The 17,617-nt window shown below is 43.0% G+C and overlaps 1 protein-coding gene across 2 annotated transcripts in view; it reads left to right on the top strand.

Annotated features, from left to right (window-relative positions):
* Window positions 1-17,617, top strand: part of ppp1r12a (protein phosphatase 1, regulatory subunit 12A) — a 90,983-nt gene that overhangs the window by 36,124 nt on the left and 37,242 nt on the right. For both annotated transcript variants that reach the window (XM_083758226.1, XM_083758225.1), the window contains exons 2-4: window positions 809-939; window positions 6,404-6,522; window positions 15,327-15,486. In XM_083758226.1, coding sequence (XP_083614352.1) covers window positions 809-939; window positions 6,404-6,522; window positions 15,327-15,486 — 410 coding nt within the window. The remainder of the gene's footprint in view (window positions 1-808; window positions 940-6,403; window positions 6,523-15,326; window positions 15,487-17,617) is intronic.

Raw genomic sequence — 17,617 nt, 5'->3', positions numbered from 1 at the left:
CAAGGTTAGAGGAAGTATACCGTAATTGTGGCTACAGAAGTGATTGCATGTATCTATTTTTACATGGATGTTTCTCCTGGACTTTGAGATTTTGAGGTCATTTGAGATTTGTAGGTCACCTTTTATTGAAAGAGTGTTACTTTTAATAAAAGGCGAACAAAAAAAATCTCAAATCTCTACCTCTCTGCAAAGGCCCTTTTTTGAAGTAAATGTAAAGCCTCCAACTGACGACTACACCCCCTATGGAGTCCACCTGTTGTTGGCTGGTTTATTCCCTGAAGAAGACCTCCTAGGTCGAAACGTTGGATTCTTGTCAATAAATATATACAGCATCGTGGCTACGAGTGTGCAGACTTTTTCTTATTTTTCCTTCGAAAAAAAACATAACCTTGTGGGTTTTTCCTAAATATCGCACTCCATATCATGTGCATATGTTAACTACTCGTATAGTGCAGTCTGTGCAGAGAGGGCTTTTTTTGTGAAATTATGGAGACTGGAGATGCAAAGGAGTCGACGGCAAACTATAATGCCCCTCCAGCCTTTGTTGTGCAGCTGCTGTGAGCATACATGCCGTTCCACCGTCTCTGAATGCAGTTTTCATAGCATCTTGGCTCTGAGAGTGAGTGACAAAATGTGCTTTATATCGAATTAGGAAAAAAACTATCTGTAATCTTCCCTTCAATCAGTGATATACGATTCTATTGCCAATCGGTTACAACCGTAATACACAACGCACACAGTGTAGGTGGTGCTGCATGACTATATTTGTGCTTACTCCTTTTTCTTCTCTCTCTCCTCTCCCCCTCAGGCGTGCATAGATGACAACGTGGACATGGTGACGTTCCTGGTGGAACATGGCGCCGGCATCAACCAGCCTGACAACGAGGGCTGGATCCCCCTCCACGCCGCATCCTCCTGTGGATACATGGACATAGCAGAGTAAGTTGTACTAGCTTTACATCCTGCTGTGTATAGTGAACATGGACATAGCAGAGTAATATGTATTACCGGTAACCCATTTATTTTTCTGAAAAAAGGACCTCAAAAATGATATGTAATTGGCCGCCGACTCCCATTTGAAAATATGTTGTTCCAGGAACTCCCCAGAAGCAAAGATTTTAGTTAAAAACGTTCACAACATTTTTCTAAAATAGCAAACCCACAAGCTCGTAGTGTGGCACTCTGTGCCGCGCTATGAGCTTGTAGATCTGCTATTTTTCAATAGTTTAACATACTGCTTAAAACACCAAAAGGGGTTCCCTTCCCGCCCAGTATGGGTTAACTTTACATCCTGCTGTGTGTAGTGGATACATGGCCATAGCACAGTAAGTTGTGATAAACGGCGTGCGTATGTTCATTGTTCACTGAGTACAGTCCTTACGTGCCGTTCACCAAACGCTGTGTACATCCCTACATGTATGTGTGTGTGTAGCGGGGTGAAACAGATTTTTGCCTGACAATCACGAGCGTGCTCCTGTGTAGATCATCCATGGCCCATTTAACACCATGAAAGGCAACCGGGAACATTTAACGTCATCACGCTTCAAAATGGACAGATCTGTAAGCTAATAACACATCGTCAGTCGTTACGCATCCACTTGACAACTTCTTCTTTATGTGTTGACTTATTGGTGCACATAAATATTTAATATGAGGTTTGACACGAGTCACACGACCAGCTCAGTGGCCTTGTGGTCAGGGTGTCCGCCCTGAGACTGCGAGGTCGGGGTTCGAGTCACACCAAAGAAAAAATGGGACCCAGTGCCTCCTTGCTTGGCACTCGGAATCAAGGGTTGGACTGGGGGTAAGTCCCTGCGACATACTAGCGTCATGACCAGGGGGTGTACTTGTACATCAAGCTGCCTCACGCTACAGAAACGGGAGATGTGCTCCTGCCTCTACTATGCCTCATGGCTTGGCAAGGCTTACTTATTACTACTTGGCATGATTGAAATAGATTTTGTTGTATGAAGAATAAGGAATTCTAATGGCATATACGCAAGCTTTGGTCCCATAATTCATGCCTCCGAGCAGATGTGAGAAAGAGCGTCCGTCCCCGCAAAATATAAAGACAGAAATAGATTGATTGAATTGGACACGTAACGGAGGAATTTACCGGGATTTACGAAATGCGTAAATGCTGGTAAATTCCTCCGTTTACGTTCAAAATATGGGCATAAACTGCTTAGTGAATCGGAGCCATTGTGGGTTTTTTTGGGCGGGAACCCATTTTGGTGTTATGATATGCTTTAGCTATTGAAAAATAGCAGATCTACAAGCAAATTTTAAAAAGCAATTAAAGCTCATGGCGCGCTGAGAGCTTTAATTGCTTTTTAAAATTCTGTTCACGAAAGAGCCATTGTGGCTCTGCGTCTGGAGGTGGAGCTGAGCTTTGCATTGTCCTTGTCCCTTCAAGAACCCCAGCAGCGCCCATTAGTGACCTCTGTCTCTCTCTCTCTTGCTGGCTGAGATTGATAGCTGGCCTCCTGAGCATGCATGCATGCTCGCATTGCTGTTAGGAGTTTTGCTCTTGGCTCTGTTGACCACAAACAAAAAGGATTTCCTGTCTCTATATGTATTATGTAGTGTAATTTATCAATCAATAGTACACATTTTGACGATGGGTTCCAACCGATCGCTTATGGGAATCTCCGGCCATCATCTTTGACTGCAGGTGATCTTTTTTGCCTGCCGATTGTCACATTGGCGGCTTTGTGTTTCTCAATTTTAATGTGATTTGACATCACTGATTGTCGAGTTGTTGACGAGTGATGGCATACTTTTTATGCATTTATTGAAAGGTAGACGGTAGTGTGACAGGAAATGGGGAGAGAAATGGGGAGGGGGGGGGGATCGTCGGAATCGGGACTCGAACCCGCAACATGCTGTCAGGCTGAATTACCAGCCTAGGTGCCCGGACCGCTAGGCCGACCTGGGCCAATAGCATACTTCTTTGCTTTATCGTCAATCTTGACTAAATCATCCCACACTGACACTATTACGGGAAGCTGCCGTTTCTAAGCGGGCTTTCAAGCATGCACAAGCAGGACGTAAACAAAACTAGCGCAGCACACACACACACACACACACACACACACACACACACACACACACACACATACATTCCTGCTCCTGCTTGGTACATTTTATCATGTTTTATATTTTCAACTGGCTATTTTGAAAAAAAAATTACTTCTATAACATTATTGAAAAAGCCATTCAAACTATACACACACACACACACACACACACGTTTTAGAATTGTCATTAGCACAAGTCGAAAATCTATTTTTAACATCCCTAGTCCAGTGTTTTGCGAGATTAGGTGTAGAAAGATGGACACACAGACAGACACACCCTTTTTCTAAATGGTTCGGCCCCTAGGAGCCACATTTCAGAAAGTATATCATAGCATTGGCTAAGAGCTTCAACTGACACTGAATTCTTCTTGCAGATTTGTCGACTTCACTCTCATCGATTGCCATTTGGCTGATCAGATTAAAATGTTTGTAATCTTTTACTTTTACAGGGCAGATGAAGAGAAGCATTCGTGAAATAAAATCTGCAGAGCATATAAAAAAAATTGGCCAACATACTAAAAAAACTACTCTATTTTAAGATTGGCTTAAACGTCACAAATTTTCGAATGATGCAATGCAAATGCAGAGATCCGGGTCACCGGTCATATCGCAAGATAAGCTCTAGAGTTGCATCCGAGGGTTTTCTTTCTCCAGTCCTTTTGAGGCAACAAGGCCGTTTATAGGGAACTTAGTGCAGCGGGGAGAGATATTATCAGTGGCTAAGAAGGGCTCAAGGATCTCACTTGCACTCATTGTTAGGCATATTGGGAGTGTGCTTTTGACCTGATTTACTTCTGTGTTACATTACAGGAGCCTGCGTTTCAGCATTTCTACAATCCCTTTATCAAAGACTTGCTCAAGCAATAACAGTCTAGGCTAATGCTTTCGCAGGTGTTGATGATAGTAAAATCTAAACCGTGATCAATTTGGCAGAGTGAGCCCTCTTTTTGTGAATGAAACACAAATGGAGCTGCTCTGTGGACACAGCATGCACGCATCTAGCAATTTTCACATTTAGAGTGGCTGAAGGGTTTGATGGTTCTGAAAACGGTTAGTTGAGATGTGTGTCATTGTATTTTTGCAGTTGCAAATGTCACTAAATGACTGTTTAACTCATGGGCTGTGCTGTTGCCTTACATTTGCCATGGTAGATTTATCAAGCCATGCCCAACATGGGTTTGATTCCAGAACTGCATATGACGCTACAGGATAAAATGACACATGGCAATATACTAAAAAGGCAATTTATCATTATTTTTTTTGGCCTGCATATTTTCCTGCTTGCAGCTAAAGACGAGTCCCTCGTCAGACCCTGTTGTCTTGTCAGTCCCGAGTCCTCCGGTGGTCCTCCCGTGAACCCTGCGTCCGGGCTGGCCTATAGCGTTCCAGAGGACAACAAGTTTTTTGTTGTCACACATGGAATCTAAATGTCAAGTGCCTTGCCCGACACGGATGAGTAATGGAAGCATCGTGTCATGACGAGCCACTCTGCGACCTAATGTGGGAGGGAGGGTAGCTTCTTCTTCTCAGTAGGCCCATTTAAACCCCACCCGGTCCCATTCACCCACACACTGCAGAGAAGGAAGGCGGTGTCACCCCCCCCCCAATCCCCTTTAAAACCCACCCCGGGGGGTAAAAATAAAATGGTAAATGGTGCATTTATATAGCACCTTTATCCAAGGCGCTTTACATAGATTGTGCATTACATTCACCCATTCACACACGCATTCATACACCGATTGCGGCGGAAGCCATGCAAGGTACCAACCAGCACATCGGGAGCAATTTGGGGTTCAGTGTCTTGCCCAAGGACACTTCGACATGTGGACAGGAGGAGCCGGGATTCGAACCGCCGACCCATGGATCATTGGACAGTCCGGCTCTACCTCCTAAGCCACAGTCGGGGGGGGGGGGGCTTAGCAAGATGGCCGACAGTGGAGGGGCCTCCAAAACCACCAAGCCACCAAACGTAGTAAGATCTGACCATAACACGGTCAGAGTAGAAAGTCTAATCAAGACTTGAAAACTGAGCTGTGGTCGGCCCGATGGAAGTCATAAACGCTACGCTGGTTTCAAGGGGTGCGTCGGTCTAACGAGAAGGACTCGAGTCTCTCCGCTGCTTTAATTTGGAAGCAGCAGAAATCAAGATGTTGTGTGGCCATAGAGGTCTCTTGAATCCATGTGGGGGGTGTCCCGGGTGTGTATGTGTCGGAGTGATGCTTAGTTTTAGCTTAGCTTTATTTTGCTGAAAATGGCCAATCTACAATTGTCTGTACGTTACACCGTCGTACGATGAACTATAAATCAGGCTTGAGAGAGAGAGAGGCTTCGAAAAAGATGGACATTAAATCACTAACTAGCCATGCATTTAGGATTGTATTGGTGGGTTAATCTTTAATTCTGATGCTGGTTTTTATTCATCCCTACAGATTGCATGACCCTGTACTGGTCTGTTACCTGAGAGCATAGAAAAGCCAAAGCCTAAGGTTGAGATAATCAGGATCATAATAGAAACTGGACATTGGATATCTCTTCCACTAACTGTTGCCTCTTACTGTATTCCTAATGTAATAAAAATAGGTGAAACTAAAACTTAGCTGGAGCCTGGAGGTAACTTTCTTGGATCAGACCAAATTTAAAACCATGTTTTCAGTCAAACTATAGTCTCCACTTGGACGGGCAATATGTCAAAGACATTCCTTTTGGACACAGGCGATTGCCAATATGTGACAATGATGGTTTTCGTTTTTTAGCCACATTAACACAGTTATATAAAGGTTTTTATAGAAAGTATTTTTAGTGTCATTAAATCGTTGCAATTACATTGCAAAAATGTCTCCTGTATTTACACATTACACATTTTAAGGGTTGTGAACATTCCTGCACGTATTTACAGCTATCTTTGTTCTCCAGTTGCACGCTGCTCAAGCCGCCCAGATTAGTTGCAGTGTGTTTCTGTGACACAATATTAAACGCAACAACATCATTATTGTTAACTTGATATGATGCTGTTGGATCTTGTAATAAAAGTATAAATTACGTGACTACCTGTCGTTGTCCACTGAAGAAAAAAACAACAAAAAAAAACAAATATATATTTTGTCCATACTGTTAATGTTTAAAACACCAAAAATGAAATCAGACCACTTTGACTGGTGAAACATGCATAACTGACATAAGGAATTTATATTCGTACTTTTACTTGTACGGTGTTTCTACATTGCATTACATTTAGTTAAAACAAAAAAATACAGTATATAAATAACGTTTTCCACCACTGCTTAGTTGCCACTGTCCTGAACGTTTTGTTTGTTGTGTTGTAGGTACCTTATCAGCCAGGGAGCCTCTGTGGGAGTTGTAAACAGCGAGGGTGAGACACCCTTGGACATCGCTGAGGAGGAGCCAATGCAGGAGCTCCTGAAGAATGAGATCAACAAACAAGGTGACCGTCAACCCTCAACATCACTATGCTTTTCACATCAATCACTCTCTCTGCCATACTTGACTATACTAATGCTTTTTAGCTGCATTTTGTCCAGATCTGGGAAATCTAGGAAATTGCACAAAGCATGGAAAGTATCAAGCCTGAAGACGCAAAGTAGCGCATTTGATGGAGCTGTCATGTTACATTATGTGATGTACTTTGTTGCGCATTCAGAACTTAAGTCATGTTTGTCGCCAGTTAACATTTATGGTGCACTGCATACGTTGGTTAGACATACCATGATACCAACAGTCCTACAGTCATTAGTCAGACAAACCCGTGCTGCGGTTTATCACCCGTGGCTCCCGACATGCGTGGCGGGTTAACTAATCCGTGCTGCGGGTTAAAATTCACCCGTAGCTTCCTGTGAGTGTCAGTGGCAGGAGGTTATAGAATTTATACCGATCCTTAGTGGCCAAACGTTGAGTGGAATATCTGGCATCATACATTTATGCAATTCTTTAAACTAATGCATTTGATTTCCACGAAAGACTGCAGAGAGTTACAGAATGCTTGGACATGAGCTTGCACATTTACCATTGAGGAAAAGCTTTGGCATTGCACTTGTGTGCCTTTTCAGTGTTCCAAACCTGTCCTTTCCTTAACGTCCTCCATTCCCAATAACTTGCAATCAATGTAGTTATTCCTTGAAAGCAAGTCATGGCAGGTCCTCCTTACTTACCTACTTGCTTTGTTTATAAGCAGTCTCACTCGACCTACATACATACATACCAACTGAACATTGTGCCTGTGTTTATTGTGTCCCAGGTATGTATTGTATGCACTTGTCATATAGTCCCCCCTCCCCCCAGTGAGCTGGGGCACAGCCACCTGTCGTCTTTGCTCAACTCGCTTGAAGGAGCTTACATAATGGGGAAATGTGATCAAGTCATATATATTGTGTGGACTTATGCGATGAGTCCATACTGGAAAGCTGAGTTTTTCTATTTTTGGCCAGAGCATTCTTGAGGCGATGAAAGACGCCCCCTCCTCCTCCGGTGAAAGGCCATGTAGAGACATGTGCTAATAGCCTTGGGGCAAGGGATCACTTCCCGGTTCATATGGCTGAAACCACAGATAATAGGTGGTTGGCTCAGTATTCCCAGTAGTACACTTTGTTGCTGTTCCATTCATTGCTGCCCTTTATCTTGTAGTACAGTGGAAAATGTACAATGTTCTTGTACATGTATACCTATGCACCTACTTGGCTGTGACTGGCAATTGGGCCCTTTGGATGGCATATTTAACTATGAATATATAACTGGATAGTGGATACTCAAATATGAACAGTACAACCTTTATGCTGCCTCAGCCACACTGGCCAGTTGATTTGATCTGAAAGCACAGCTCAAGACCTACTTCTACACTCTTGCTTTTAATTGATCTTTTAAATTACTTGTTATTCATGTCCTCACTGTATTGCATCACTGCTGTTTTAATGTTTTATGCCTGGTTTTTCTTTTCTTATTTTTTCTCCATTGCTCTGTAAAGCACTTTGAGCTGCATTTCATGTCATGAAAGGTGATGTACAAATAAAGTTTTATTATTATTATTTAAGAAAGGTTTCATATTATGATTGTCATGTCAAAACTCTTGATGGATGCATTGTTGATACATCAGCCTATCTGCATCTGTTGTTTAGTGAAATTGACATGATCAGCACACAAACACACACACAAACAAATATCAATATACAAGTATCCCCCATATAATTTACACCCCCCCCCCTCCCCCTGTCTGCTTTAGCCAAATTACGATAAACCGGCTACTTTTCAGGATTCAAATTCAAAAGTAGCAGAAATGGCAGATATACAAGCTGTATGACGTATTTTGAGCTTGTATATCTGCTACTTTTGTATGAGACTACTTGTATGACACTGTTGTATGGCAAAGTAAGGCATAGTTCTGAGCAATATGTAGTCTGGTAACGGGGGCACTTTGATCCAGACATCAGGAAAAGGGGGGTACTGAATAAAAACTATGTTTGAGAACCGCTGGTCTAGTAGAGGAAGCTGTGTAACATGAAGCAGGTCTGGGTGTGTGGTGGAGGTTAGAGACATCTTGAAAGGTGCCGTCTGTGGCTTTGACATCCCCTAACTAACACAGACTCTTCTAACTGAAGTCCCAAGAGATTTAAATGGTGTTGCACTGGTGGTAATCACCCCCAGGCTGCCGTTTGTTAGCAGGTTACGCTCTCTAAAGGCATGTTGCGCAACGGTGGCTGGGCTCACTCACTACAAACTCACTGTGCGATTGTAGATCTGCTATTTCCAGCATGCAACCAAGCATAAAATGACTTTTCTTTTAATTCCGCTGGATCTCTTCTCCACTAGTCCCCCCCCCCCCCCCCCCCTCATAACATTTAATCTAGTTTTTATTTGTTGACTAAATTGTCAATATATTTATTTATTTACTCTTTAGTTTAGAATTTAGACATCATAGCTTAGTTTTTAACGTTCGTTTTAGTTGATTGACATTTTTCATTTTTTTACCTGGGACCCAAAATAGTGAAAATAGCAGATCTACAAGTGCACAACGCATCGCTTTGACACCTTGTGAGCTTGTAGATCGCCTATTTTGTAAAAAATAGCAGATCTACAAGTGCACAACGCATTGCTTTGTAACACATTGTGATCTTATAGATCGGCTATTTTCACTACCTTTGTATTCTAATTTATGGAATTGTTTATTTTTTATTTCTTCATGAAATTACTGAAAATCTTAAATAAATATGAGTTTTGTTATTAACTCATAAATAGTTCCTTAGATAGGACTGGAGAAGCCTAGGACTGGATAATCCATTTTTTGGGGGTCATGTGATCAGTTTGGGCTGGCCTCATACACTAAATGTTATATTCAAGTCACACCGTTTCAGTTTGAAATTAAATTCCCCTTTCTAGACTCGTTTGAGCCTTTTCCGCCAATTCAGCTATATCGCGTACACGTGGTATCTCTTGTGAAACAGAATGTATAACCATTTGCCGTTATGAACTACTAAGAATTTACTTGTGCGGCCATTTAATATAAATTATTTCACCTGCATTGACGTAAATACCCTTATTTGGACTGATAACGTGGTGACGTTTCTTAATGACACTGACACATTTCTTTAAATTTATAACCGGTTTAATGTTGAAAATGAACAGCATTACCCGTTACAGGCTTCGTGGCGTACCGTGTTGCACACCGAATAATCTGAAATCTGACGATTGGAATATTTAATAGTCAGTCGAAGACCTCTCGGTCAACGCAAATTAATTGATGCGAGCACTTTTTTTTCAGTTCTTAGACGGATCAATAGTAAATAAAAGAACGCACATGGAGTAAATTAAGATTTTGTTCCCAAGTTCATACTTTCGCTAGAATATGAAAACCATGCCCTTTTGGCTTAAACATTTTACACACATTGGAAGTCGGTGTGTTCTCTTCTCTAGCACTAGGTCAGTCATTAATCAGCTGCTGCTGGCTACACTAGTGTTGCACTAATTAATGTATACTATTCATTGCTTTAAATGCTCAAAAAGTGTTCATACGTATGCTCTCTCTTTCTTTCCCCCAACACGCTCGAGGCAAGATGGCCCACCCTAGAGTTTGGGTCTGCCTGACATCTCTTCCAGTTTCTTTGTTTACCACTGTCGCAAAATTGCTTGCTCAGGGTGGGGCTGTCAGGTCTCTGCTCTAGGCGTAAAGTCTCTTGAGACGCCTACTATTTTGTCATACAGACTTATATAAAGATTTATATGTAAAGCCAATTGTCAAATATTCACGTTTACTGTACATCCCGGGCCTGTAACAGCCCTAGGAAATGGCAGATCTACAAGCATTTACAACGCATAGAAATGTACCTGACTTTATGTGAATGTACTCGTATGAGGTAAACCGATGAGAGAATCCACTGTTGTCTCGACCTCACCACTGCCATGCCAAACAATCCACAGCTCGACTGTCCCACGTTGAGTGGTAGCAGGCAGCATTATGTAACAGGCTGTTGTGTAACGCTGGTCTGTTGTGTGTGTGTGTGTTAGTGAATTGATTTTCTCCTCTGCCATTCAGAGACCCTAGCTAGTCATGAGGTTAAACTCGTTAAAGGGTGGCCATGGTTGACCCTCTGTCTCCAGGTCGACCTTCAGATCCTACGCAAAGCTCTTGTGTGGATCAGGTGACCAGGCAGGCCTCTGCTCTGGCCCAGTCGTGCACTGAAAATCGGACTTGTGACTCAGACCCACACTAACCCCTTTTGGCTTTGCTGCCCAGAGGTTAGTGAGGGGGGGGGGGCATTTGGACCGGTCTCTAGTAGTAGTAGTCAGCAGTTTCCTCTTCAGCTGAGATTAAAGCCATTTTAATTTTGTCCCTATGCTCCTGGACTTCCTTAAGAAGCCATGGACTATTGATGTTTCCTTTGAGGATCCTCATGTTTGCTCCGGGGCAGATTCCTTTGGACATTTCATTTTGGCTTTACCAGACCATATGTAGACTTAGCAAGAAGGAAGGCGAAGGACTGCTGCTGGGTCTTAATCTGCCCTTTTCTGGTCCAATGGATTTTCTGTCTTATTTATTTTCTCTGCACTGATACAGACAGGGCTGCATTCTCTTGGAAGATCAACTTTGAGCTGCAGGCCAGACTCCTGTTGTTGCCCTAACTAACTAGCTGGCTCCCAATCACCAGAGCAGTCTGACTCTGAACTAACCTAGTAATGTATTCTGCACACATACTATATTTCCCTTAAATGGACCTGCTAATCAGAGGGCGCATCAGGACAGCAAACTTATTTTTCTGACAACTTAAAGAAATGAAGTGCTTCCACAGTTTGTTGTTTGCCCCTGCCCTTTTGCAAACTACAAATGGTCCAGAGGAGCTCAGAGTACTAATGCGCGTATTGATACAATTATAAAGATAATTTATCTTCATGCATGGGCTTCAAATGGACAGCGGCTGAGTTGAATCTGTCACTGATTATCCAACTGTCAATGCGTTATTCGGACAACGGCTGGTTATTTTATCTGAGTTGTATATACACAAAATGGTGATCGATTGTACCGTTTAAATTTCAGACTAATAACATATTCAATCAGAGTACCGAAAGAAGTTTAGGCTAAAAGCATTAAACGTAAAACTCCTGGGGACTTGATTCAATTTCCTATGCATTCAATTTATCAACATGGCAACACATGCATGTTGTCATCAATAAATTCGAATAGCATTGTCATTCAGATGTAGGTAGGCTAAATGAAGACTTATTAGCCTAGTTTCTATATTGAAATAAAGCTCGTCTCCTCCTAAATTCTTCCCACGGTTGAAGAACACGGTGTGCAGACAGACAAGCAGCCCTCTGTTTCTGAATTTGTGCAGGAATTGAGCACGGTCCTGCCGGCTGACAGATCCATGTCCTCCCCCGTCCCCGTGGGCTCCTACTGTATGTGGTCAGACGTCTGGGTAAAAGTGAACGGCTCCTTCCCTTACCCTGATAGCCAGCGCTCCCTAAGAGACACAAGGCTGTCTCTTTCCTCACGGAATTCACTATCTTGTCCGGTTCACTTTTAACCTTATCCCCTTTAAACCACAATGTGCGATAGCAAGTAAGACTATATTATCGCTGACTAGGAAGACACTTTGCTAAAGGATTTTCAGGCTTCCCTCGCCCAGATAAGACCCCCCCATTTTATTATCCATACTTTGGAACCATTTCTAACTGATCTCGGCTTTTCACCAAAAGCTCTGTCTAACCATTTAATTAAGCTATTATTTGCGCCAAAGACGGGGAGACTGATGTTGACGAATCTACGGGAGGAGGGGGAAAAAAGAAACGTATGCGATGAGCTGAAGCTTTGGCTTCTTCCCCAGAGCACTCGATTCATTGTTTACGTTGGTTCAGCACAATCGACACAGCAGCTGAGTAGGCAGACAGTCACACGCAGGCAGCTCCCCCCAGTGTGTCAGGCCATCTTGCGTTCCACCCAGGTGTCAACAAGACAATACATGTCTGTTCTGGCTGCTGCCATCACGCAGTGTATATAGCTTTAGACATACTGACCCATTTAGCCACGAAGAGCCTGTGTACTGTATGGGTTTCTCTCCTCCAGGACCTCTGTTGTTTCTTGTTTGCGATTTGAATATTGGCATAAGAGCAGACAAACGGGCCATCATGTGCTCAAGCAGTACCCTCTACTTTTTTTAAGATTTTTTTTTTTTGCGGCTTACGCCTTTTTTATTGATTTTTTAAGGGACAGAAAGTAGGCTGACAGGAAACGGGAGAGAGATGGGGGGGATGACATGCGGTAAAGGCCGTGTCGGGTCCGGGAGTCGAACCCGCGGCACACCGCGACTGGATCACCAGTCCGGTGCCCAGACCGTTACGCTACGGCCTGGGCAGTACCCTCTACTTTTGATAGATGAAATAGACGTAGCGGTTTGATGCTTTCTTTTTTTTGCCTCTGTGCCTTACCACAATAACACCAAAGTAAATAAAAAATGTATACCTGGACTCGGGGCTCAACTGATGCCAGCGCTTTTTCTGGTGTGTTATTTAAAACCGATAATGTTTTCAAGCAACATTGTTGTTATGGTAACCCCCTGTTTAAAACCTATTATGTGTCTTGTAATGTTTCCCATTGAGAACAATCAATTACCCCCTACTGCTGTTACTCAGTTTTCCTTTTTGCCTTTGATGTAGTCATGTAGACACACAGAAGCCATTATGTCTCATCTCGCTCTGTCCCCGTCTCACAGCTGCAGCCAACCAAGCTTGAGCAGCCTACACACGTGCACTTTTCTCTTGGCCTCGCAGAACAGAGTGACGGGGTAAACGCAGTCGTCAAAAAAACACGTTTATGAGGTGCCGCGACATGTTGTAAATCGTTCTTTTCAGTGCGACACAACACAAGCATAAATCATACTTAAAGTGCAGATAAATCATTTGAAGGGAATCCCGCTTTGTAAAGGACACCAGAGCAGTGTTAGTTTTTTCCAGCATATTTTGATTTAGTCGCAGTCTTTTGAATAACACACATTTTAGTCTTTAGTTACATTCTAGTCTTAGGCGACGAAATAGAACAATAATTTAGTCTAGTCTTAGTCTTAGTTTAGTATTTTAGTCTTAGTCTTTAGGTATTAGTCTTAGTCAAATACATTTTAGGTTTGAATATGCAATACACACACATTTATAGTTTTAATATGAGCCATGTCATTTTATTTTTTTGTATCAAATGACTGAAAAATAAATACATTTATTGAGCATCTGACTGACACTGTCTGCTACTCTGAGTACTCTGTACAACAAAATCAATACGTGGAGTGCCATTCTCAATTCTCAAATGTAAAATAAAAAAATGTATTGGCTGTAATGCCATTGCACATACTACTGTACTTATGTCAAAGTAATTAAACGAAAAAAACCAGACCCGTCTGAAGTGAGTGGTGCTGTACTGTACTTGTGCTGTACGTACCCAGGGACCCAGCCAGGGACAGACTATTATTATTATTATTATAGGAGTGGTTCAAAAAAATAAAAAATACAATGTTCATTAGACTTAGTCTTATGATTTAGTCTCAGTCTTTTGAAAACACACATTTAGTCTAGTCGAGTAAATATAAAAAAATCCTTAGTCGACTTAATTGTCTTAGTATTAAGCCCTAACCACACCAAAGGGTCACCATGCAACTGCTTGGGTCCAAGCGGTTGCGAGGAGTTAACGCTAAAACCGTCTCGACCCTTTGGTGTGGTTTGGGCCATTGAATTCCATGCGTTGAATCACTAGGGTCAACGTGCAACAAGACGTATCGCACGGCAGGGACAACGCTTTGGTGTTGTTGGGGCTTTAGTCGACAAAATTAACACTGCACCAGAGAAATGAATACTTCATCTTTGTTCCGCCTCGGTTATGTTTCCCCATTCCATGTAGCTTGGTTGTTCTTTAGTGCCCATCTATTTCCGTTTCCGCTCCTATGCACAGCTTTGTGTGTATGTTGAAATTAGTTGAAATTAATTTTAACTTTGAGCGTAGTGGCTCATGTGTAAAATTGCCGTGCGTTGCACATGGTTGCACTGCCCCAAGGTTCAACATCACCGCTTCCTCTGTAGGAAAACAATAGCTCAGCCTGCCACACAGCCATGTTTGCCGGCGATCACGTTCTATGCATTTCATGTATATATTCAGCTCAATGAGTAGGAGGAGTCTAGGGGCGCTCGGTTGGCGCAGCGGTAAAGTGCCTGACCGCCACTGTCCAGCGAGTGTTGAGCAAGGGGCCAGCTAGGCACTCCAATGTTGAAGCGCTGGGCCCTAGTGGTAAGAGGAAGGACTGCAGGCGGACCCATGGATTCATGACGAGGAAACCCCGTGCAGCTGGGCTTTAACATTGAGCGCTCGGTTGCACTTCCGCATTTGACCTCCAAAATGTGGAGGTCCAATGTGGAAATGCGCCCAAAAAGGCGGAAATAGACGGTCCCTCCGGCTGCTTCAAAACGCCACTGAGCAACTTCCACTGACATGAATAGCGGAGGGGGCGGAGCTTCGCACCAGATCAGTCTCTATCCTTTTAATACTCTATGGTGTTGAGGGACGCCAGGTGGGAGGAGGGAGGGTCATAATAGTCACAGCACGTAATCCTACGGGCTGGGGTGGCTCTTGTCAGCAGGATGTGTTGGGCGGATAGGAGCAGGACGAAGCCTCTACGTCGTCCTCCTGGTGGGGGAGAAAAAAATAAACTTGTAGTTATCCAGCAGCATGATGGAATAACCTGCCTCTCTCTTCTTCTACTCTACCAGGGTTGGATATCGAAGCCGTCCGGAAGGAGGAAGAGCGGATCATGCTGAGAGACGCCCGGCAGTGGCTCAACAGCGGTCAGATCCAAGATGTCCGCCACACCAAGTCGGGAGGAACCGCGCTCCACGTCGCCGCCGCCAAGGGATACGTTGAAGTTTTAAAGTGAGCATTTGTATCTTTAACCCATTCTGACCTGAGATCAGATTCTAAAAATGACAGTTTTCTGAAAAAGCTTGTTTCTATGTCAGTCAAAGATCTTGTAGATCTGCTATTTTTCAATAGCTAAAGCATAACACCAAAAGGCGTTCCCGCCCAAAATGGGTTAACATTTATGGTGCCGCCAAATCTTTCACAATAAAGGCGCTAGAGTGCCAACTTTTGCCAAGCACATGAGGGATATTTTATTCTGAAAACGTCCGTCTTCCCTTTCCCCCCCAAAAAACGGGAAGCAAAATCTTCCATTACATCTCTGATCTCTCTTTAGAGAGGGATTAATATTGTAACGGAGATGCACGGCAAAGTCAGAAATGAGTCCAGAACATCGGCGTTATGGTCAGTCACGTGGAGGCAGCATAGATTCAGAGAAAATAGGGTCTTTTTGTCAGGCCGTAATCCAGGAAGTAATGGGTGCGCGTGCACCCAAAGTGGTCGGGAGGGGCTGAGCAAGGCGATGCCTAGCAGCAACGGCTGTTTCCAAAACATTGCTATTCGTTTTATCGATAAATACCTTAAGACAGGGGTGCCCAGTAGACCACAAAGGCTGTGCAGGTAGATCTCATAACATGCCCCTAAACAATATTTAATTTAAATATAAAAAAATATATATATATATATATTTTTGCATATGCCACTGATTGATTGACATAAAGGGCCTTTCAGCTCAAACCCACAATGCAATCTTATGGTTTCAAGAGTGTTGCTGTGCACAAACGTCAGCAGCATTACAAATGAATTGCACCCCGTATACCCACACGTCCTTGGCACCCTGTGAGTTCATTTGATAAGACACGTGTGTGGACTGTGGACCTCCTGGGCATCAGAAGTGGTTAAGTGCAGTTCATCTATGAGGTTGTATATGGACATCACTGACTGGCAAAAACATAAACGGCCAAGTTCTGAATCAGGGGGGGTTGTGTAATATGGCAGTAAACAGTGGATCATTGTATAAGACTACAGATTGTTAAGACTTTCCTCTCTGTCACACTAAAGAGGGTCTTTTGTAGCCAAGGCAGCGCTAAGGCTTGCCATTGGTTTGCTTCTTGTTTGCTAATCAAAAACATGTCTCGGTCTCTGGCCCTCTCAGAGCACTGTGTTGAGGCATTGTCTCTGTGAAGAGTTAACCCATTTTGGGCGGGGACCCCTTTTGGTGCTTTTAAACATTGTTATAATTTAGCTATTGAAAAATAGCAGATCTACAAGCTCATAGCGCGCTACGAGCTTGTAGGTCTGATATTTTTGAAAAACAATGGTGCAAAGCTTTGAATATATACTCTACTCAGAGCGAACGTTTTTAACTCAAATCTTTGCTTCTGGGAGGTGGTCCCTGAAACAACACATTTTCAGATGGGGGGGGGGGGGGGGGGGGGGGTCAGCTATTGAAAAATAGCAGATCTACAAGCTCATAGCGCGCCACCGAGTGCTCGTAGGTCTGCTATTTTTTTTTTAAATCGAAGAGCGACTGACATAGAAGACATTTTTAGAATCTGATCTCAGGTCAGAATTAAAACTGTCAGGATGTAGAAGACATTTTTAGAATCTGATCTCAGGTCAGAATGGGTTAATGCAGCCACTCTGCTGCAAGGGAAGGCTCTGCGGCTCCCGTGTCCATCTGGTCTGGGAAGCCTGCCAATACAGCTCTATACCACCGCCACAGATAGTGCTAGGATCGCTAATGTGGATCACAGCTTCCATACGATGAAGACAATGGGTCAGAATGTCTCACCACCAGTACATTTTGCTGGCAGCGATGGGCGAGTCTCTCTAAACATTTGCTGAGCTCATTGTGTCTCTGCCGAGGGGTGACTAAGCTTTTGAGTTTATTTAGTCGTGTCTGTTTTTGGTCACTTTGCCTCAATTTTGAGGTATTTGCTACTTACCATACTTGGGTATTTTCCAATACTTTTACTTCTGCTCCACTACATCTTGGATCCAAACATTGTCCTTTACTAGACAACTTTCATTTGAAAACTTTAGTTACTAGTTACTTTGTAGATTTTGATTATGATTTAAATTATAATGTATTGTATTATTATTGTATTTAAAACATACATTAACCACTTCAGCCCTATTGAAA

Source organism: Protomyctophum parallelum, assembly GCF_964188405.1.
Source record: "Protomyctophum parallelum genome assembly, chromosome: 22".
Classification (NCBI taxonomy): domain Eukaryota; kingdom Metazoa; phylum Chordata; class Actinopteri; order Myctophiformes; family Myctophidae; genus Protomyctophum; species Protomyctophum parallelum.
The sequence above is the reverse complement of the archived record's forward strand: the minus strand, read 5'-3'. Positions and strand labels throughout refer to the sequence as shown.